The sequence below is a fragment of the Platalea leucorodia genome (genome assembly GCF_965183815.1).
Source record: "Platalea leucorodia genome assembly, chromosome: 8".
NCBI classification, from domain to species: Eukaryota; Metazoa; Chordata; class Aves; order Pelecaniformes; family Threskiornithidae; genus Platalea; species Platalea leucorodia.
Window position 1 is genome coordinate 7,674,080 of NC_138830.1, and position 23,566 is coordinate 7,697,645.

The 23,566-nt window shown below is 45.4% G+C and overlaps 3 protein-coding genes across 3 annotated transcripts in view; 2 read left to right on the forward strand and 1 right to left on the reverse strand.

The window, feature by feature from the left end:
- PPM1L (protein phosphatase, Mg2+/Mn2+ dependent 1L) overlaps window positions 1-12,047 on the forward strand; it is a 34,629-nt gene extending 22,582 nt beyond the window's left edge. Inside the window, exon 3 of the mRNA XM_082319610.1 lies at window positions 2,343-12,047. Coding sequence (XP_082175736.1) covers window positions 2,343-2,689 — 347 coding nt within the window. The 3' untranslated portion in view covers window positions 2,690-12,047. The remainder of the gene's footprint in view (window positions 1-2,342) is intronic.
- A 975-nt stretch (window positions 12,048-13,022) lies between these two features.
- On the reverse strand, window positions 13,023-17,272 carry B3GALNT1 (beta-1,3-N-acetylgalactosaminyltransferase 1 (Globoside blood group); the record flags this gene model as incomplete). Its single annotated transcript, XM_082319606.1, has 2 exons — window positions 17,204-17,272; window positions 13,023-14,074 (listed from the first exon to the last, which is right to left on the reverse strand). The coding sequence occupies exon 2, from the start codon at window positions 14,064-14,066 to the stop codon at window positions 13,023-13,025; it is 1,044 nt and encodes a 347-aa protein (XP_082175732.1). The 5' UTR covers window positions 14,067-14,074; window positions 17,204-17,272.
- Window positions 17,273-21,551: 4,279 nt separating this feature from the next.
- ARL14 (ARF like GTPase 14) lies at window positions 21,552-22,136 on the forward strand (the record flags this gene model as incomplete). Its single annotated transcript, XM_082319192.1, has 1 exon — window positions 21,552-22,136. The coding sequence occupies one exon, from the start codon at window positions 21,552-21,554 to the stop codon at window positions 22,134-22,136; it is 585 nt and encodes a 194-aa protein (XP_082175318.1).
- Window positions 22,137-23,566: the final 1,430 nt, after the last annotated feature.

Sequence of the window (23,566 nt, forward strand, 5' to 3'; positions counted from 1 at the left end):
CACCCATCACAGGGTTTTTGTCAAGACCGACTGTTATTTTCACAAGAGGCTGGCTGATGCACGCCCAAAAGTGCTGCGGTGCCGCTTGTCTCGCAGCTGAATGAGATCGGGGTCCCACCAGTCTGACTCGTTCCTGTGGGACAGAGGAATGCATGTCCTGCGACACAAGGATGCTGGTTTCCCCAGAAAACACAAGGAATCTCCTTCCGACCGGGACTTGAGCGATGTGTATAGTATCAGCGTTAGACAGTGGCCTTGAAACAACTGTGGTTTTGGCTTGTGAAGAAACACTCAGTTGCAGAGCCACAAGGTGACTGTCACTGATAGAAGTTTAAGTCATTCACCTTGAATATAATCCTCTGAGCTCAGCTCTCGCTAACATGCAAAATGTTTGTGCGGTTGCCAAAAAGCTTCTCTTTCTTTAATGCCTTTTCTTCTCCGGTGACAGCCAGCGCTGCAGAACGTTTGCTTTTCCGTGAGCATTTTTATGTATTCTGTATGGATGGCTTTACAAAAGAAAACATTAGAAGTGCCAACAGACACTTCAGCAAACCACAGGAATTCAACTTGTGCCGTCGGCAGTTCCAGGTGCCACATGAGAATGGCACCGAAAAGTCACTTTGTATGCGTAAGCACAACCTGCAAAGGCTGGAGTAAGCACGCTGCAGCGAGTCAGCAGCATCAGCTATCTCCTCTGCAAGTACAGGAACGGGCGCAGGCATTGCTGTCCTCTAATTGCGTGTAAAATGTCAACTTAAAACTGCTTGTTCTTAATTGCGGTTTGCTCCCCCTGTCATTCCAGTACGTTCACATGATTACACTCCAGTTCCTATAGTCCTAATCACTTGTGAAAACACCCCCTGTGCTGGGGAGTAGGTGGCTGGGTGACATTCAACCGAGGCACCCTCAAAACCTGCAGCAGCAGCTGGACGAGGTTTGTCTGACTGCACATCTAGGGAGGAGTTGCGGTCGGCTCACCAGTCCTTCCTTTTTTTGACTATGGAAGGAAACATCGTCATAATGAAGACTCCATAGAAGTATTCATGAAAACACCCCGCTAAAAAAGTTTTCTTTCTGCCGGTTTTAACACAAATCAAGTTTCAAGCTTTAAACAACAATGAATCGTTAAATGAAATGTAGTTTCACCTGAAAGCAGAAGGAATTTACAGATTAGATCAGCCAACCAGGAATGGAAATGCTATCGCCAGATTTAGGTGACTAGGTGACTGACAAATAACGCATAGGCTGAAGCGCAGAGCTGAAAACATTCTGATAACTACAAAGAACAAAGGCATTTATAAGAACACCAAAGCAGACAGCTTGCAGATATAAAAGACAACAGTTCACCTCATTTTGTCATACACTTCCATGTTCCACGTTTGCAAATTATTTGTCCTCAAGTGGCTTTTCATTCACGTTAAGATGACAGGAATATTGCTGTGAAGCAGTGCAGACAGTGGCACGCAGATGCATGCACAGGAACTGAAGGTGCCTAAATTTTACACTTGAACCTTGAGCACTGTATGGTTCCCTCCCTGGCACAGTCAGACTGTCTAACAGCCAGGTGCTGGATGCATCAGTCATCGATTTCAGTGCAAAATGTATCTATCTCACTATAAGCAACCCCTAAATAAAATACATCTTTTCAACTAGAAGTAGCCTTAATCCTGGTGATGGTAAAATCAATCAGTCAGATCCCACATTGCATTTGTCTGACTTGAAGTAAATTTCATGATGGGTTTGTTCACCACGGTTTTTTGGTCCTTTTTGACACAGCTCATTCAAGGCAGTTTGATAGAAGAGCCTATAAATCTTTTTGCACTTGCTTCTTTGCTTTATGCCTTAAAAGTGAGATGTGGGTCCTACTACAAGGTGTTTTCAATGTTGCTTCCTTCATAGATCTTCTGAAATGGGGAAAACGTGAACTACACAGAAAAAGGAGGGGTTTACTAACACAAGAATATCAAGATTTGCTTTCGGTTTTTTTGTCCTAGCATTGCCATAAGGCTTTCTGAACAGTAAGTTGTGTAGTACGGGAATACCTGTGTTCAGTAAGTTGTCGGTCTCACTGGGGGAATCGAGAGGATGAAGCTGCTTCATTGGAAAGCAGAGCCATTCCTGACTGCTCTGCTTCAGCTGTTTCAGCAGCACTGGCAGCCGCAGTCCAGCTCTTCCCTGCAGCGCTCTGAGATTCACTTAAGGCATCTCCAGCTTTTTGAGATATCTAACATCTGTATACCTCGGGATACTGCAGGATGAATTTTTGGATGGGTCTGGCAGGAAGCCAGAGAAATGCTTTAACTTTAAAAAGAACTGCTTTAAGTGTTGGTGTTTCTCTCCAGGTGGTTTTATCAGCTTTAATGGCTCCTGGCGCGTTCAGGGGATCCTGGCCATGTCCCGCTCGTTAGGAGATTACCCTCTGAAGAACCTGAATGTTGTCATTCCTGACCCCGATATTCTTACCTTTGACCTGGACAAACTGCAGCCAGAGTTCATGATCTTGGCGTCGGATGGTCTGTGGGATGCTTTCAGCAACGAGGAAGCCGTCCGATTCATCAAGGAACGCTTGGATGAACCACACTTCGGTGCAAAGAGTATAGTTCTACAGTCCTTTTACAGAGGATGTCCTGATAATATAACAGTGATGGTGGTGAAGTTCAGGAATAGCAGCAAAACAGAAGAACAGTAATTACCAGTGGTTCTCTGCCTCACTCTGAACTTAAAACAAACTCTTACATTTTAAACATAGTAGAAAGCTCTAGTGAATACCGTTAAGATTCTACACAAAAGGAACAGATCCCTCTGGTCTTTGTTCTTTGCTTAACAAAAGGAGCAATACAGCAAATACATTCTGAGTGATTGTAAGAATTAAGTTTGTTCACATGTACCTGTCTCCTGTGACCTTGCTGCTCCTTAGAAACTAACTGTAATCTTCCATTTCAGAATATTCTTTACAAATCCTGTGTAGACTTTTCATTTGATTCCTTACCTCTCATTTCCAATAGTCAAAGGTTCATTGGATGCACAGCAGGGTCAGGGCAGCGCTGCCACTCAATAGCAAGCGATAGGAGTGATGCTGCTTGTCACTCGTAGGTGTGACTCTTCAGAATGATGCTCTCATGTTTCTCATCTCTTTTTCTTTTTTTAATCTGCAGTGATAAGGTTGTAAAGGAAAAGGTTTGCAATTATTGGCCTGTTACTGATATGAAGGAGGAAGAGGAGCCAGCTGTTAGCCTGCTACCACAGAACTGGCTCTCTCGCTTTGTTTAACCTCCCCCCTGCCCTTAAATAAATCAAGCATGTGATTAGGTATAGGTACTGAATTACCTGAAGCCACATGTTCATTCAGTCAGTGCATTACTCAAATAACATTGCTTCCATGCCATATTGTATTCAAACCAACTGATGTTAAACTCCAGCAAAATACTCCAAGGTCCGACACCTTCTGTATCAAAAAATAGCTCTGTTGTGATAGAAAAACGTCTGTCATTCACCGAGACTCACCCTTACATTAGTTTTTTGGCGTGGACTTTTCATAGGCATGTAAAGAAGGTAATGCAAGATAAAATTAATTTCGTCAGTGACTGTTTGGAAAACTAATCAAAACGGGGCGTTCCTTAGAGCCACCTAGATGGAAGTCAAGCCTATTAGACTTCCTTGTACCACTGCAGATTAATTTGTGGTGTTAATCCGGGGGAAGACCACTTCAGAACTGTTTTTTGGTATAATGTATAAATGCCAGGCAGCGTCATTGCACTGTAGAGATGAAAGCTTGTGTTAAATCTAGATAAAAATATGTTCAGATCTAACTTTCAGTATTTAATTGTATTTTGGAATCTGTGACTACTGTAAGTTTAAATGATGACAGTGTGAGTTTGCTCTACATCTGGTAACTTTGCTGGCTGCTTCGTGATTGAGAGGCAGCCGTGGCAGAGTGACAGAGCAATGCGTGTTAGAGGAACGGAGCCAGGGCCCGAGTTGGAGGGTAGCATTTTGGATGGCTTGCTCACCCGTATCGCGTCTTATAACAATCCTTGGGATTCCCTCCCCGCAAAACGTGGTCCTGGGCGATCTGCTGAAGTCTCTTGTCTTTGAGGTGATGGAGGTTGTCAGTATTTGGGTCCTGAGGTGAATCAGGGACATAATGCATTAACTAACTTTGTCTGTTTCTTGGGTAAAGATACAATATTACTTAGTTTAAAAGCTGCCTGTTTCTCGTCACCCACCTATAGCAGTTTTGGGCAAGTGGCTTGCTGGTCCCTAAAATAGTGTGATGTGTCATGGCTGTGCTAAGCGGGTGTGATGCTCTCAAGACAGAAATGAGAGAGCACAAATTCAGCTCTCTTCTCAAGAAGGAATTCCCATCTCAGTCTTTTCATCTTTGTTCCTAGGTTATCTCTTCCACAACAAACTTCCCTCCTTTAGTTTGTTTGGAGGTAATCACAGCTCCTAATTGGATCTGTTGCTATTACCAGTGCTATTCAAACTGTATACATATCCTTTAGCAGCCTCCTCTCGTCCCAGAGCCCCTTGACTCTGAGGAACAGACATTGAAAAGCAGAAGGATGAAAGCGTCCTGCATCCTCTGAAACCAGCAGGCACCCAGCCTGCACGGGTCCTTCCCCGAAGGATGGAAAGTTTTGAACTTTTTAAATCTCTTGAACGGTGCATTCAGTGAATTTTGAATGCAACTTTGCAGTTAAACTGAGCAGCTAACAGGAAATGTTAATAATTGCAGAGCGCTTCAGTTATTTTATTTTGAAAAGGTATTTGAAGTCAGAACGCTGTGAAATGAAAACCTTGCGTGATATTTTCATGGGAGTGCTTAATCATGTACTCATAATGCTACAGCAGCAGTATCGAAACTGTGCTCCAGGCAGAGCTCACAGCGCACGTAGCGTTTGCCTTTCCTTTCTCCTTCACAGATGATGTTTCCGTTGTACTGGCTTTTCCTTGTAGGACACTGCCTGGATGTTTGTCAAAACAGCTGCCCAGAGAAAAGAAGGATTAGACCCAGCAGCCTACAGAACTCCAAAGCAGCGGGACGCTTGCATAGCAGAGACATCACTACTAAACCTTCACAGGCATTTGAGAAACGGTCAGCTCCAAAAAAACCATTGTAGACTAATGCCACTTGAGCGAAAAGCTCACGGCTGCCACTAAGCCTCCTGCAGCTCACGTTCTGGAGGTTAGCGAGTGTTGCTGAGGGGTGCCCGACCTTCTGAGCGCAGCTCGCTTGCTGGTTGCTCCGGCACTCGAGATAGATAGACAGGAAAATGAGGTGGCAGGAATCGTACGCGTTCACAGCCTCCCGAAGCAGCCGAGAGGAAGCAGTGGGAGGGTGGCTCGCTCTGGAAGTAAGCCCTGCTCACAGGATTTAGGAAAACACATAGTGCAATGCAATACAGAACTGTTTTGCAGGCTTGTCTGGATATTTATGGCAGGATTCATTTTCTCTGTCACTCATGGGCCCACCCAGCCTGTTACCGAATCAGCCCTATTTCGACCTTCGCGTCTCTGCAGTTACAACAGTAGCTGTTCGAGCACCTCCAGTTTTCTCTGCAACACTCCCGCCTTTGTGGTGGCTCTTTCCTGGCCAAAGGCATTTATGCCAATGATCGCTGGTTGTTGACTTTTGTTTTTATTACTTTAAAAAACTAGTTACAGCTACTTTAGGTTTAAAAATGAAGGACTAATGGAGATGACAGGCTTTGTGCAGTCTTCCACAAAGGTGTGCAGTGCCTACCTATGCTTCCTGCTAGAAGTCTTCTGAGAAGTTTTTAATCCCATCCTAGACATCTGTAACTTTCCAGTTGTGCTGATTTGTGCCAAATTCTGTCGTGATGCATACAGCTGTTGGATGACAAGGTTAAGTAATGTACATATCACTTATGCAACCTAAATGATCCAGGGTCTGAGCCTCCACTGCCTTAATAATATATCCTGCATCGGGAAGGGGTTGTCAGACACCGTGGCCAGAAATACCCCCACGTGTGCTCGAGCAGCGTGGCAGAACACGCTACAGCATCGGAGAGGCAGTCCTTCCAGCCCGCCAGCCTCAGTCCTGCTTTCCTGCCTGGGCACTTCTCCAAGAAAAGGGAGATGCACCTTGGTTAAAGTGGCCCGCACGCACCTGAGAGCTCCCTCTTGCCGAACACGTTCACAGAAGTTTTTTGTTGCTTCAGCCCGAGTAGCTCCGCTGGTGACAGCTGTTCATCAGGTAAGAAAGAGCTTCACATGGCAGAAAACTGATATATTAAGTTGCTGCCACAGAGCGTCTTTCGTATGGCCCATTATGAAAAAATGTACCTTCTAGTTAGCCATCTGGTCCGGTCCTTGAAAGAATTTGGGCTCTTCCCAGTGGTGTTGCAAGCTACCAGTTTAACTCACGTAGTACATTTTAAAGATACTACCATTTAGCTTTTCATCCTGATTATAGACTACCATTTAGTTGACAATTCTGATCATATACTGCTGAGGTTTCAGAAAGGCTGTTCGTTCGTGTAACAGAGGGGCTGCAGCCTTCCCCTTTGCGGCTGCGGGTGCAGTCCCAGGGATCCCCGGTCTAGGCACCAGCCTAGTTAGGCGTGGCCAGAGCTCCGTCTAGTGGCTGGCCTAACCACGTTAACCAAGCAGTGTTCGGTAAAGTGAACAGTTGCTCTCTTAGCCCGGGTGAAAAATGTGTGTGCTTAAAACTCCCCTTGCCCCTGTGCCGAGGTTGGCTGTGAGGCTAAGGCAGACCTGCTCTCCCAGGCTGAAGTTTGCAGCAGCGCTGGAGCAGCTCCTCGGCTGCCAAAACCCCGCGTGAAAGTTTGGCCCGCGGCAGCCCTGCCCTGCGTCCCTGCCAGCTCGCCCCTCCGCCTGGGCGTCTTCGCAACTTCGGTGAATGCATTTGAAACGCTTGTTTGGGGGGATCCAGAGGTTTGGCGGCGGTGCGGCTTACGCTGACCGCAGCGACCCAGCGCAGGAGACCCCGGAATTCATCGCTAGTCTCAGGGGCGGCAGGAGACGCTGTTTTATTTCCTAGAAAATGTACAGCGCTTCTTTTCTTGCGACATCCAGCACTATTGGTCTGGGCCTGTAGATCCTGCCTCATGGTGGAGGGACGACATTGCGAGGACTGCGCCAGCGCTGGAGTCCTGACATTTCTAAAAATAGGAAATTTGAAATGAATGAGCCTGTTCTACTGAACAGAATGTCTGGATAAATTTAAATAAAGTAAATGCCACCTCACATCATGAAGTATTGTCTACTGACTTGTGAACAGGTCAGTACCAAAACTACAGCTAATGTTATTACAGTAGTATACAATTTACATAAGGTAAAATTAAAAAAAAAAAGCTGTGAAGTTTTTAGAACACAGAAGTTAGTACTAAAGCACTGCAACAGTTTTAAGCGTTTGCTACATAAACACTAACGCTGCATCTTGAAAATTAGGGAGTTTTGTTGTTCAGATGCCTCGGAATACATGACATCCTTGCTTTAAATACTATTAATATATTGCTAATCTGTCTAATCCTCATTTTACACAGAGAAACATTTAGTAAGTGACTATACTAAAGAAAAAACCCCCACCAGCCTTTCATTTCCCAAAGTAGGTTTTTAGGCCTCCATCCTGAAATCTGGCTGTACAAAATTGCAAGGTTAAAATTCAGAGCGCTCTGCTGAAGTTTGGCAGCCGTACAGACCGGAGCTGCTGCCCCCCAGTGCTGGCAACATAGTTATAAATTATTTTTCGAAACCTGAGGACTCGTCTCTAAAAAGATATATACAATTAAGCAAATATCGATTTGAATTTTAAATCACTTTTATTTATATAGTGCTGACCGTAGAAGGCTTAGGTAAGCAGCTGTTTTACATATAGCATTCCCTCAGATAGCTTAAAGTTCTAGGTATCGGTGTCTCTAGTTATAGATGATAGTCTAGATGCTCTCTTAAGCAAAACGCTTGCAGTCGAAGCAGTTGAAGCCTATCTAAAACCATAAATAGCATAAAAAAAAAAAAAAGGCAAAAGCAATTCTTGAGTGAAGGTTTGCAATCCACTTTTAGGAGCAGGTCAGCACCTATGTCTGGCCTGCTGAGTCCTAAAGAAGAACTCTGAATGAGTTGAGCAGTAGGGAAATAAAGCACTTTTTCTGCATTTAAAAGACCAACCCTATACTCCTTTAAGCCGGTGGAGACGCATCAGAACTTCTAGGGACGCAGATGCTCAGAAATCTACTTCAGCCTGTATTCCGCCAAGTTAATTAAATGAATAGGGTAACATTTTAGAAATCTAAATGCGGGCCTGTCAAACATTGCTCTCCGGGAACTCCTACGCTGTATTCAGGGGTGCAAGAGCAATGCAGAGGAAACTGTACTTTACCGCACTTGCTTTAATCTTGGCAATAGCAAGAGCCGGGCAGCCGAGCCGTGCGGGCCGGCAGCGCGGTGCCTGCGCGGCACCCGCTGCCTCACGCCGGTGCCCCTGCCCCGGGAAGGCACGCTGGCGGCTCCTCCGCCTCCCCAGCTGCACGCCGTCGCCTCCAGCTGCCCTGGATGGCAGGAGACGCACGCCAGAACTGCCAAAGTCCATCCGTGAGCTGTAAATTTTCTCCTTCTGGTAAGAAAAGCTTAGTTACGTTAAAAAACATGATTCATTTGGACAAAAGTTCTTTGGAGGTGGGTCCGTTCTGTGCTGAATCTCTGCACCGCTCCTTGGTAAACCACTCCTATAGGCATAAGCTCGGTGCAAAATATAAGCAGTAGCTAGCAATGCTGGTTTTACAAATGAAATGCGTTTTTATAAATTCCAAACCCATCTGCCTTTAACACTCGTGTAACCGTTAACTACAAAGTTAGGAGCAGCATCTGGAAAAACAACCTTAAACCCCCCACTGTGTGAATATTACGCAGAGCGACCGTAAAACCACTTCTACCCCGTGCATTTGGGAACGCTCTCTAAGAAACGATCAAGACAGACTCACCGTGAAAATGAATGACACGTGCAGAACTCTGCGAGGGCAGGTCGGAGCTTTATTAACGAAAATCCTACACAACACACAAGATAACAAACCCGCAATGTTAAAGCGATCCGTCTCGGTTTGAGACAGCTTCCATTTAGTACAACGCGGCTGTGCTATCGTAGATAAGAGCCACTGCAGGCTTTTGCCTGTACCATTTTTTCACTCGGCGGCAGAAGTGTTAAGATGTTATCTTTATTGTGAGCCGGGGAGAGGCTGCACTGCGCTCCCGGGCGGAGGACCCCGCCGGCAAAGCGCTGCGGCCAGGCGCGGCCAGGGCATCGGGCTGGGCCCCGGCCCGGCCGGGATGGACGCGACGCCTACGCGCCGTCGCCTCTCGCACCGTAAAAAACCAAACTCGTTCAGGTCATTGGGATTGACGTGGCCTGGAAAATTAACGTGCTGCGCAGCAACTGTCAAAGAGAGCTCAGACACTTAAACCATCTCAAAGAGAGGTCGCTTGGGGTAAACTTTGTAGTTTTAAGTCCTTATTTTACAGGAGGAAAACTCAGTCCCAAAGTCCCGTAACTGCAGGTGAGGCGAGCTGTACTACACCACGGGCGGCAATTCCTCACGCACGTCGCAGGCCGGCGCTGCCTTTAGCCAACAGTCACGTTAACAGCAGCATCTCGGAGGCTCGGCTTCCTTCAGTCCTGTGAAAGAGAGGGGCTTTGGGGTTTTTAGAAACCCAATATATAAATAGAGGGGGGTGGGGTTTGTTTTGTTCTACAATTTTAGGTTTCCTTAAAATGTGGACTCAACTAGATATATAAAAAAAAAAAATAAACCCAACCATCTGCTTAGCTTCATTTTAACTTTGTTTTCTTTCCTTCCTCCATGGAGTACTTGCATTTGGCTGCGGTTTACAGCTTCAGATGCGATACGCAGTAACTGCATTAAAACCTGGCGAGCTGAATTGCACAGAGCCTGCAGAAAGCTTGACACCTCATTCCCTACCACCTCTCTCTTAAGCGAACTGCAGAGTAGTTAAGAAATGACCAGAATGGTCCACGCTAGACACAGAAACATGGGGACGAATGAAAATTTGAAACATAGGGAGCAAAGCTCTGCCTCCCGGACTCCTTCAACACACCGAACCTGACCGACAGACACCTCCCAGGAACTTGGCGTCCCGTTGTTGGGTTAACCTTCCATCAGTTTCTAGTTTAAATTTGAAAGAGATATGATAAAATGCCATTATTTATTGTGCATCCAGGCATTCGTGAGTTACAAGGACCTTGAAATGCTTTAGCAGTAACTAGACAACGTAAGAGAAAACTTCGGAAAATATTCCAAACCCTCTACGTCCCGTTAATACTGATCACAGAGTAACGCCCCGAAGGCTGCAGCACGTAGCACTTCACCGTTTATTTTGAACTCGTTTGTTCTCCAATGCACACAGAACATTTAAGCATTTTGACTTTTTTAACTCTTCTGAAATAGTATCCAGGCTTGAAACTTCACATTGTAAACCCCGTCGGCGATCCACCCCGCAGCAGTTCGCAGACACCCTTGGCCAGTGGATTATAATTGGGCTTTTCCAGTCAGAAAGCCCCACAATTTTTGTAGCAAAATCGCAAGTGCTTGGAGTTCTGATTTAATACGGCTTTGCCCGCATGAGAGAAAGGGTCTTGGCATTTGGGAAAAGCTTAGCCTGTGGTTTCAGCTTCGTTTTTAGTACAATATTGTAGGCAGACGCGATCAAATTTGGGCCCACCGCTGACTTTAATGCTTACATTAGTTCACAGTTGTAAGCGTTTTTACCTCTTACATGGCTGCTCACGCTAGAAACTTTCCTGATACTTGCTTTAAGCAGAAACGTTAGCTTAGTTAGGGATTTTTATGGTCTTTTAAGCAAGAATAAGGTCAGGCTCAAATACAAACCAGATTTGGAAATGCGTTTTTTAAAAAAGCAGGAGCAGGCCTAATTTCCAATGTAGATTTCTCGCAGAACTGATCTCTCTTTAGATGACGATTTCAGGTGGCATAAACAGATCACGGTGTATAAACCTACATTTGTGAAAGCAAAAGCCCTGTAATCGAGGATCGGTGTTATCGTTCTGGGGCACAAATAGAAAAAGCACCTTGCTTGGCGACAGTTGCATTTTTTTGCGGTCCCGCACAGCCACTTCTCCGCGACAGGCGTCTCTTACTCTCCCAACAGGAGCTTTATCTATCCAGTTTCCAAAGACTGCATCATCTTTCATAACCACATTTTTTTGAGAAAGCAATACAAACTGTGCTGTAGTATCAGTGTTCTTGTGACAAATAATTTATTTCGAAACATTTAACATGGCAGGCTTATAAAAAAAATGGAGGGTTTTTTTTTTTTTTAAGCTGTATAAACAATCAAAGAACAAGTTAAACATTCCCCACAGAGCCCTTGGGATCTGACCACGGTACTACAACAATCAAATCACAGATCCTAAATCCATAGGAACAGCTGTAGTTTCACCTCTGTTTCTAGAAATACAATAGCATTCTTCTCTCAGTTATGCAATATCGTATCTTTAGCTATTTAGTTTAACAAAAAAAAAAAAATCTATTTTTGAAAAGCTTTGACCTTCTTAACATACATTCTTAGAACACTGACATCTGGAATACTTGTCTAGAGAGTATTCTCCCCAAGACCTCATTTTTATATCTAAAAAAATAACACGTCCTATAATTCCATCAGAAATCCATGTGCAGTTGTTGAAAAGATAGCAAAATTCAATACTGACCATCATCACAAGGTAACAGAAAACCCGGTGAAAGCTCAAACTTGGTACTAGAGGTTTCTGCACCTCTTCTAATTTGTCTCTAAGAGACTATCTGAAAGACAGCCAAATGTAAATACGTCATACCATCTTAGCTGTAGTACAGAGACGGTGGCAGTGCTCTGTCATTCTAGATGTACAGGATGTAACGATAGTGTCTTCGCTGTGTAGTGGATGTGTCAAGAATAATTATGTTAATGCAACTGCAAATTCTGTATTGTTGTCTATTAGAAGTGTAAACTACTGAAAACTTGGCCTTGCTGATATGAATAAAAAGTGATTAAAATACCCATCTTTCCAGATACGGTAGTTTGTCTTCTTGAAGAAATAAGACTCTTAGAATTTCTTACTTTTTTCATTTTAAAATTTGAAGAAAGAAAACTATTTTGGAAACAAAGTCACAATATAAATGCATCTGTTTTCGTCTTCCCTGCGTGGTTCCAAAACTCTGGGGATGCATCAGTACGCACGTGCGTGTGTATAAACGGAGGTTTGACTACCCCGATGTACGAGAGGTGTCTAGTAACGAAACTGCACAGGAGCTCTGCTGCATCTGGCCCTGCGGTGCTCTGTGAACATCATCAGAGACACCAAAGCCATTCTGTTCTGCACACACATCAATGCACCTCGACAGACACGCGCACAGTGCATCACGTCCAGAATCTCCCATCGGCTTCTGCAGACCCAAGATCCACAGGCTTGTAACACGCTCAGAAGGATTACGGAGGCGACATGGTTAAATAAGAAGGTGTAACACTCTCGGAAGGATTACGGAGGCGGTAGAGTGAAGGAAGACGGTCATCCTTAGTTTCATGCTGGGCAGAGAAAACTTGAGGGTTGCAAGGGATGATGCAGTCGCAAAAACAACTTAAAAAATCCGGTGGGAATTTGGGAAGCATCTTCAAAGCTAGTTTCTTGGTGTAAACGTTATTCCTCGGTGACATTTCGTACATTCCAGAAGACTCGGGTGGAAATCCCGTGGTTACAGCCGACCACATGGAGAAGCATCGGAGGACGACAGTATTCCAAAGCATCCTGCATGCGTAGGATGCATACAGGGAAAAGCGCTCTGCGAATGCATCATGGGTTTCTTTAAGAACATGAGAACGTCCCAGGGAAGCGCTGCCACCGCAGTTGTGCCCCGGCAGCACGGCCCTCCTTCAGTCCCAGTCCTCGCTGCAGCTGGGGTTTTGGTTTGTGTTGCCCTGGACTTTCAATGTTTTTACACCAAATAGGTTTAAGTTTATACATTAATGCAGAATCAAAGGCAAGTAACTGAAGTGTTTGATGACAAATCCTGCCAAAACCGGATTATTTCACTTGGTGTAATGCCATGTACTGCAATCAAATGTCTATACTTACAGACATCAAAATTAATTTTATAAAGAAAGAATTGTTTATCTTCTGGAATACTGATGTTCACTTTAAGTATATTTAAGCAAATTCCAACATAAACATCCTCGAATTTAATAGGTTTGATATGACTCATCAGTTCATAAATCCTCAGAGCCAGTTTGCCGTCCAGTATATAACCCATCCCACTGCAATACGGAGGATACAACTTGAACGGATATTCGTCGTAAGAGATGTACGCTTTTTTGTAAAAGCCTCTGTAGGCTAAGTTGTCTATAAGAGGATAACCAGTGAAAACATTTTCCGAGGAATTTAGCTTCAGAAGAAATTTTACCAAGTTAGCAGTATTGATGAAGACATCGGCATCAGTCTTCATGAGGAATCTGGTATTCGAACAGAACTCCGTGACCCACCTGAACGCCATGATCGTTTTCAAGGTGAGATTGTCGTAAGTGTCCATAAAATCTTGGCGAATGATGTCACCGTAGAGGATGCTTTCATCTTCTACCGACAGTGCTGCAGCATTGTCTTCTCTTTGAGTGTCCTGACCTAGTAAGAACAGGGTTACAATTCGATGTCCCCACCAGACGGTCCGAGATCCCCACGTTATCCTGATGGCCTGCCTTGACTTCACATCCTTAGGACTTGAAGACACCAAGATGACTAGGAACGGATTGATGTCTCGGCATTTCAAGTGCTCCCGCAACGTGAAGAGGTAGTGCTGCTTGTAAATCGGTTCATATTCATAGAAATACATGAGGTTTGTATGCTCAATCACAGCGTTGGAAGAAAAAGTTACGTACCACATTGTTACGAGAGAAAATAAAAGGAGAAACAAAAAAATCCATTTTAATGTTCGTACATACATGACATCAACTGGAACTGGGCAATAACTACTTCGCACAAGTGCGTCAGTGACCTTCACAAATCTGTACCACAAATTCTGAAGCATGTTTCTTTCTGAAAAAGAAATGAAAAAGGGGTATGCAGAATGCTATTACTCAAGTATTATCTTCTTCTTGTCTAAAGCGTCAGTTGAAAGCATGCTATAACATAATGAAGACAAAACCAAGACTCATTGGTGCAGCTGTTGCACTCCATGGTCCAGCGTCCTGTACACCACGAACCAACGCTGTCTCCCAGAAACAAGCGCGAGCAGAACACTGGGCCGGTACTGGGCGCGGTACGGACTGAAGCCTCATAGCTCTCACCTTGGGAACTTCCCCTACATAAACCCGCTCACTGCAAAAGATCGCCCGTCAAGCACTGTGATCCCAGAGATCTCAGCACAACGCCTGCCACTCAAATCCCACGGAAGGAACACCGTGCAAAAAAAAACGTAATGGCTACAAAGTGCTCAGCAAACTGATGTTCAGAGGCTTCAAAACTTTGTAATTTATTTCAAAGAAAGGAAGTCCTACTAGTTTTTATAAGCTGGAGCAAATCAGCCAAGAAAGCAGGTAAGAAGAGAAGCACAAGCAAACATTTCACCCCTCATTTAAGGGTTGAGCAGCTCCTCCTTCTGAGCTGACTGAATAGGTGACGGGGGGAGAAGGAGAAAATCGGCTTCCTCACGAGCTGCAGCCATGCAAACACAAACGCGTCTTGACAGAGAGACTGGGCTCTTCCACTGCCCAAAGAAAGGGCTGCTCCCACAACACACAACATTACACAGCAATCGTTTATTTTCTACTATGTACTAATTAAATCAAGTGATTTAATAAAGGGGCATTGCAACCAATTTTGTCATAGCAGCTTTACAGTTGACCTAACGGGAGCAGCAGAGAATCCCCTGCAGCAGATGAGCTTCAAATCTTAAAGAAATTTTGCAAATTCTTCTAGTATGTTCCATTTAAACAAACGAGACGCTACAAAATCCTCCTGCTACCTCCATCTATTTAAGTTTTAAAGAAGAAAGGATCCCATCTGCATGATTGATTGTCACGAAACGTCTACAAAAACGCAACAGATTGGCTCAGCTCCATGGGGCATGCCACACAAACCGACGCGGCAGTCAGCACCAGAGATGGAGGCAAACCAAAGCCATTTTTCTGCTGGAGACACGCATCCGGGGCCGGAGCCCAATCTACACGGACGGGTGCTTACAAACCCCCGCGGAGTCCGTGCTGAAGACAGTACAACAGCGTCGGGGCTAGATATTCAAATCAACACATCTGTCCCAAGCTGAATTTAGAAAAACAGCATCTCGGTCCTCTACCCTCCATTTAGCAGTGCTTGCCTTTACCGTGTTTCTTTAAAACTACACACGCTGTGAACGTACACTGGATACCTTTAAGCCAAAATAATTACAATGTCTTACTGTGGGAGCCCGGAATGATTTCTCATGTCTGCAGTAATAATATTTACCCTGCACAGTAAGGTATCCGCAAAGGCAGAATAAGGACAACGGAAGGTTCAGTTTCACAGTCCAATTAATTACTATTTAACGTATCTTCGAAGTAATCACCGCAGGGCTTGTATATGTTTTATATAAAAAAAAAAAAAAATCCAAACCCCAACACGGCATGCTAGAATTTAGGCGAACTTGATTTGCCAGAGCCCACCTGCTTTGTGTTTCTGTGTACGATCTGCCTTCAATTTGACGATCCTTTAAAGGAAGCATTTGGAGCCCATTTCACCAACAATGCATAGTGCATCACTTAAAATGTATTAAAGCAGCTTTATGCAAACAGCTATTTAAACAGAAGAATTTCAGACTGATCCCTCTCAAAGCTGCGTTACTCCAGAAGTACTGCGTGGCTAACGGGGGTCACTCCTTCGTTAAAGGTACCCCACATCCCCGCAGGTGAACAAGGGAGTTTTATGAAGAACTTCCTAACATCACCAATGTCCTAGCTTATAAAAACATGGAACCTCAGCAGCTTTATGTTGAGTCACTTCTTTTTCTCCACAAGGATTAAACATACGCAGGTATTTCAGAATAGAAGTTTGGCGAGTGCAGAGGAAACTCCCATCGCAACTGTTCAAACTGCACTTAGGGAAGTGATTATAACCATAAAAAACTCGCATTTGCCAATCTGTTATTTACCTCCCAGCTTTGGGGGGAATAATAAAAATGCTCAGTTCTTCTCTATGTACACCAACACGACTTTCCGTGAACAGTATGAAAAATACATACTGGAAGAAAATACCCTAAGTTACATGTCAGTGCTTTTGTATTTGATTTTATATAAATAACATTTCTCAGGGTTTGATGATCAATTTAAAGTAAAAGCGTATCAAAGTTTGAGCACTTCTTGACTACCTAATGGAAAAAAAAAATCTGATTATAAGGATTTTGATTCTTTACGGACCGAAAAGCCTGATTTTCATGACATTTTGAACAACAGAACTGGAGACCAATGCCTGATCTGCTACATAACGAAAAATCTGGGAAAATAAATAATCAATTCAGGCCCTTTGCCCACGCTATGCAAATCAAAATCTTAAAGCTACCATATCCTTATGAAAAGCCTGCACCACAAGGCATCCAGGACAAGCACTGTAAAATGCTGTTTCGCTGCATGAATCCCGAGGAGCTAGGAAGTCCTGTCCCCACAAAACCTGCTGTTCTCTTCCCGAAGGTCACATTCCTCCAGTCACATGCTGAACTGTTTGCAAGCTAGCATAGGATCACCAAAACACATTTTTTATGATGGTCATGGGGTAGGAACTACACTCCCCAGAACACGAGACGGCTATTTCTGCAGCACCGAGAATTCAAAAGACAGGCAGTCATCCTCCAACATCATTAAGCACAGACCTCTGGCTTCAAACACACAGAGAAAGGAATAAAAGGGGAAATTAAACCCTAACCACAGCCCTCAATAGGAAAATCCCCTCCTCTTCCTATTTTGGATGCTTAAACCAAAGTAATGGGGTTGAAGAAGTGATGCCTGAAAGCCGAGCTGGCACTTCTGCTTGCAGGTGGTGCAGCTGCAGACCCTCCAGCTACGCGCAGGACAGCTTCTCCACCGCTTCCAGACTGGATCTGCCTGCAGCTTTTGCCTTCCAGTTGTACGGCGGCAGCACGGGATATGCAGCAGGGAGCACCACCAGGTCAACAACTCCTTTCTGGGAAATACTTACGTTTGCTTCCAAGCTCACAGCTTGCTGCCACGACTCAATGGAGGCTGAGATTATGCTGACGGATAGAACTGATCAGCTTGAAAACAAATGTGAGAAAACAGGTAGTGAGCATGCTCTGTAGTAATTTTAGATAGATTTCTCATGCTAACCAATAATAATAATAACCAATGAATAGTCCAATTTAAAGATTAAAAAAATTACCATATTTATAATGTTAGCTGTATAGAAAAATAAATCCTTTTTTTTTTTTTTTTTAAAGCTACCAGCAGAAATAGTTTGGAAATAGATTACTGTTCCTGGCTCCTTGTTTTCTTCATATGGCTTCCTACCAACAGAACCGAGAGGAATTTTTGCAAGATCCTGGGCTACGATGACCTTGCATAACAATACTTTAAAAATTATTTTCAGTAACCTTTTAACAAAGCCTTGCTCTCACTTCAAATTGCCCAAGCAATCTTAATTCTCCGTTCTAGGCAACTTTTCACAACGCACAGATTGATTAAGAGGTGACAGCCCAAAAGGCAGAATTCACGAAGAGGAAATCTCGTCCCCCTGCTGAAACCGTACCAAAACGCAAGCCATTTGACGGGTTTCTATTAAGAAAAAAAAAAAAAAAGGAAAATGCGGTGACAAAGGAGTATTTTGTATCCATACAGGGTCTTTCCAGGGCTTTCTTTCGCCCGCAGCCCCGCCAAGCGCTGCGCCCGGGCGGGTGCCCCGCTCCGGCCCTCCCGGCCCCGCCGCCCCGGGGGAGCCCGCGGGCGGCCCTCGCCCCCGGCCCCCGCCACGGCCTTAAATGGCGGCGCCGGCGTGGGGCCGCCCGCCCCCTCCCCTCAGGCGGGTCGCGCCCCGCCGCGGGCAGCCGCTCTCCCCTCCCTCCCTCCCGCCCGGACCCCGCCGCCCGGTGCCGTGTGCCCGGTGCCGTGTGCCCGGTGCCGTGTGCCCGGTGCCGTGTGCCCGGTGCCGTGTGCCCCGTACCGTGTGCCCGGTGCCGTGTGCCCGGTGCCGTGTGCCCCGTACCGTGTGCCCGGTGCCGTGTGCCCGGTGCCGCCCGCCGCCCGGTGCCGCCGCCAGCCGGGCGGGGCAGGGCGTCGCGACTCCCGCCTCCCGCGCGTAGCGGCCGCCTCTCCTGACAGGAGCGGCCGCGGGCCCGGCGCGGAAGGGGCGGCGGGGGCGGCGGCCCGCGGGGAATGGCCGCCTCCGCCGCCGCGTCCGGGCCGGGGGCCGGGGCGCGGGAGGGCCCCCGCGCCGGCCTGAGGCGGGCCGCAGCCAAGGGCGCCCCGGGCCTTCCCCGCAGCAGGGCCCGGCGCCGCTGCCGCCTTTTAAACATCACAGCGTAGCTGTTAGGGGTGAGATTAAGGCTTATGGATTCCAGGGCAGGAGAGAGAGGTGTTTTCAAATCTTGCTCCAGCTACTAGACTTGATGGATTGCGGTGAGGATTCACCCCCAAGCCTCCCGAAATTATTAATTACGTTTTGTAGCATTACAAAAGCACGCAGCAGTTGTGGAACGTCCTGCTGGGGCAAGCTGGGAACCTACATAGTTTACGTAAACCTGCATAGTCTACGAAAGGTGTATCGTGCAAAGTTTGAGTTCAGGTTAATTGGTGGTAAATCGGCTGTCCCCGTTTCGGTTTATGACTCTGGGATTTTTAAACTGAACACATAGGCAAACCCTACACAAACAAGATAGCCTCCCCCCGGCAAAGCAAATACACCTTGGGACAAATGAAAGGCAGATTTCTCATTCTTCCAGATGCTCGCCTGTCGGTGTAAATGCAGATGCAGAGCCTGCGAGCGGGAGGCTGCATCGCGCCGTGTCTCCTGCAGCTGACTCCGGCTCTGGTTTGATCTCGTGCTGGCATACCAACGCCAAAGCGACGCGGGAAATCATCGCTGGAAGCGGCTCTGCATCGCAAAATTTTGCGCTGAACCAAACTCACGTTTGACTCGGGTACAGTTAAACACTGTCAAACCACGGAGTCTTCAGAAGCTAGCTGTTCCGTCCTGGAAATAAAGTTAATTAGCTTGTAAAAAGTCAGACATTGCTTAATTGCTTCTTCAAAGTGATAGCCTGATGTAATAAAATAACAGTTGAGACCATAAATATCGAATACAGTTGGAGCAAACATACAGAGCAGAGAACCGCGAGCAATCTTTAGGTCACAGCACGGCCCAGGGACACGGAGCATCCCTCCGCCGTCGCTGCTCGCGCAGACGGGAGGTTTTGCCCTCGATCACATGGCCGTATTTCAAGGAAATGGGACGCTATTTTGCAGGGAATTATGATTCATTTGATGGTGTTAACAATGTGTTTTGCATAGTTTCCTGTCCCCCCATCTTCTGACTCGTTCATATATGTTATTTATAAAGAAATGCAAACACTTTCTTCCCTGGTTTAATACATCATGACCTGGTCCTGAAAAAAATCTCACCATGATCTATACATGTTATTAAATATGAAAAATGCACAACAGTGAGTATGTCACTGTCATCTTTTGTTGCCCCCAATTAGCTCCGGTATAACCCTTTTGGCTTCAAGAGAAACCAGATTATAACTTGTCCTTCAAGACTGACGCAACGCGTGTAATATCTGAGCAACCGATGTCGTAATTATCAAAATGATTACCCTATCAGTCAGCAGCTCGTTTGGCCAGAAGACCTTCACGTCTTTTTGCTGATTTTGTACTTTCTGAAGCAAGGACAAATGGTAATAACTAATACTAGTGCATCTGGGTATAAGGGCAAATCGGTACTGCAATACTCGGTGTGCATTGGAGCAGCCCAGCGTCGGTCTGCTAACTGTCAAAAAAAATGGAGACTCAGTAGGAATTAAATAATATTGGACTAAATTTTCTATATCTCCTCTTTTTTTTATTCATAGAATCATAAAATTGTTTAGGTTGGAAAAGACCCTTAAGATCATTGAGTCCAACCGTTAACCCAGCACTGCCAAGCCCACCACTAAACCATGTCCTCGAGCACCACGTCTACCCATCTTTTAAATACCTCCAGGGATGGAGACTCAACCACTTCCCTGGGCAGCCTGTGCCAGGGCCTGACTGCCCTTTCGGTGAAGAAGTTTTTCCTAATATCCACCCTAAACCTCCCCTGGCGCAGCTTGAGGCCGTTTCCTCTCATCCTATCACTTGTTACTTGGGAGAAGAGACTGACCCCCACCTCGCTACAGCCTCCTTTCAGGCAGTTGTAGAGAGCGATAAGGTCTCCCCTCAGCCTCCTCTTCTCCAGGCTAAACAACCCCAGCTCCCTCAGCTGCTCCTCACCAGCCTTGTGCTCCAGACCCTTATTCTCCTCGTTAGAATGATCTTTTGATCAAGACTCCGTTATTTCCCCCCTTCTTGTTCCTTTCTTGAAGGAAATCTTCATCGTAGATCAGTGGGCAACAACATAATAGAGCACAACGAAGCTAACAGAAATTTTTAATTTCAGGTAGCTGAATCTCAGTAATGACCAGATCGCAAGATCTATATTTAGTCTCCACCATGCAGAGTGCAGTTAAACTTGCTCATACAAACGTAACTCACCAAGTTTACAAATCAGACAGGTGATGGAAGCAGGCAGCTTCATGCATGAGTGGGCAGGAGGAGGAGCTGACGGAGTCCGGGGCCGCCAGCGAGAGCAGAGCCCGTTTTTAAGCGGAATTCTCTTCTGGTTTGACGTGCCCGTGCAATACCACGTTAGCAGCCTCTTGAGATTCATCTGCTGCTGGGAGATGAGATGCACCGATGAACCAGGTACCTTGTCATTTTGTGGATTGATAAGTGTGGACAAACCTTAAGATTTCCCCTCCTCACTGGCTGTGTTTATATTTCGTTTCTTTTCCAAAACGGATGCGGACGCAGTAATAAAGGGGTTTATCTCCGGGCGCACGCTGAACAGGGCAGACAGCTAGCGGTTCCCTGGCCCACGGGATCGGGCAGTATAAGCAGGCTGCCGCTGATTCGGTAAATACAATTTTACAACGTAAAGAGTCCTCAAATGGTCGTGTAAGTGCGGTGCGTCGTTCAAACACGTTCGGAGACTGTAACCTTTGCGCTTGTGACCAATTGGTACGTTACTCATCGTTGTTCCACCCACAGGCTTGGCACTGAACATTACACCTTCATAAATACTGCTTGTGCATTATCAGGTTGATAGAAGCCAGCATGTATTTGCACAGAGCTTGTACTTACTTTTCATAGCGCAAAGCTGCTTCTTCCCCTTCCTCTTCCTTAGTCTTTGTGCTTCATCTCGCGGAGGAAGACAGACAGCTTACGGACAGACATCGGCTTCACGGACGACGGTGAATTCCAGCTTTAAAGGCTTGCTAGAGAGCAGCACGGCACAGATGGGCCTCCAGAACACCAAACACTCCAAAGTCAAGCAAGCCAACATACTGATGTTAGGGCTCGATTCTGCGGGAAAATCTACGCTGTTGTACAAGTTCAAGTATAACGAGGTCTTCCTAACAATTCCAACAATTGGCTTTAATGTTGATATGATTGAAACCGGGAAAGATTTTACATTGACGTTTTGGGATGTTGGAGGACAACAGAAAATGAGAGAGGTTTGGTGCGATTTCCTGGAGAACACAGACGGACTGCTCTATGTTGTGGACAGCTCTGATAAGCGACGTCTGGAAGAATCAAAGAGAGAATTTGAACTCATTTTAAACAATGAATTTTTAAAAAGCGTACCAGTCGTCATGCTAGCGAACAAGCAGGATTTGCCTGGAGCTTTGAACGCTGAGGAAATAACCAGGAGATTCAAAATGAAGAAGTACTGCAGTGACAGAAATTGGTATGTACAACCCTGTTGTGCTATCACAGGGGAAGGCTTGTCAGAAGCCCTCCAAAGACTGACCACATTTGCAAAACACTACAGCAGATCAAAGGAGACTTCTACGATCTTTAAGGAAATTGAAACACTTTAAGAATTTCTATCATCAAATTCTGGTGAACTTTAATCAACGTGTTTTGTTGGACAGACTGAATCTGAAAATACTGGATTCTGGAGACCTCTTATAAGTAAATATTTATAAAGAACGTCGACAATGTTAAATTATACTGTTACACCTGCAGATCCTTCTGAGATACTACTCTGCAGCATTTTATTAGTGCTCGTATACTCGGGGTTATTCAGCTCAGACGTGTGGCCGTTGAACGATGAAACAGGAGGAGTTGAGCTTCTGAATTTTAGCAAGTGGAAACAAAATAGGTGAGCAGTGCTTAAAATGCTTAAATCAAGTTATTTCGTCAAGACGTAAAATACCCGAGTCTTTTGTTCAGCAAGAAAAGCAAGAGATAAAATGTTGTTTTGTAATAAATGCTCCGTGGATCTATTTCTCATGTAAAAATATAGTCGTTTTGGAGGTTAAACTCTTGGTTATGTACAAGAGAACCTATGAATCTGAAATACTCGTTGGATATTGTGGCATTCTAGAACCAATTACTCCAAACGGATTTTAACAAACAGGATCTGCTCCTCATCGAGCCACAGCCAAAGCCGTGACCCAGTGCTGTGTCTGAGGTGCCGGGCTGATGCCCCTTTGCTATAGATTTCCCCGTACCAATGTCTTTGTTTCTGCACTGGGGGATTGCTGTGGGCTTAGCCAAGAGCAGAGCGATGGAAGCCAGCATGGGATCAGTCCAGCGAAGCACTGATCCCCGTTGGTTTTGGGGTGGGGGATAAAGGGGGGAGGAATGGGGGGATTGGCTCCTTGGTCGTTTTTTTTAATAGATCTTGATGGATCCTGTCCTGCCTGTACTGAAGCCACCTGAAATTCTGTTACCGGTAAATTTAGCTTTGATTAACTTTGACGTAAGTGGCACAAAATTGCTAATCCTATTGCTACAGTTTGTAGAAAAAATTCCAAATGAAATTTCTGTTCAGATTTCCTGATTGATGAAGGAGTGAATTAGTACTCTGAATGCCATTAAAGCAACAAAGGATTGATACTAGAAGACTAATTGAACTGTATCAACCATGAGAACAGTTTAAACACCAAGACTGAAAAGTTAATAGAGCCTGCTCTTTTAAAGGCAAGAGAAAAGAGACCATCTAATTACTGGTTATACAGTCCCAGAAAATCCTGCCCAATTATTTCTGCCTTCTTGAGCAATGTCTGCAGAGGTAGGATGCTCCAGTGGTCAGGATGCTTGCTTAGATAGCTGGATTTATTTTGCCCTACATCTACCACAATCTTTGACCGCGGGCAAGTCATTTAATCGCTCTGTGCCTCAACAGTCCCTTGGCAAAATGAACTTCCCAGTTACGCGCTCTGAAAAAGTTGTGGCAAGGGTCCGCTCGTGAGCCTTTCTCCTGCCACAAAATGCTTATGCCAAGTAATTCACGTCAGAAATT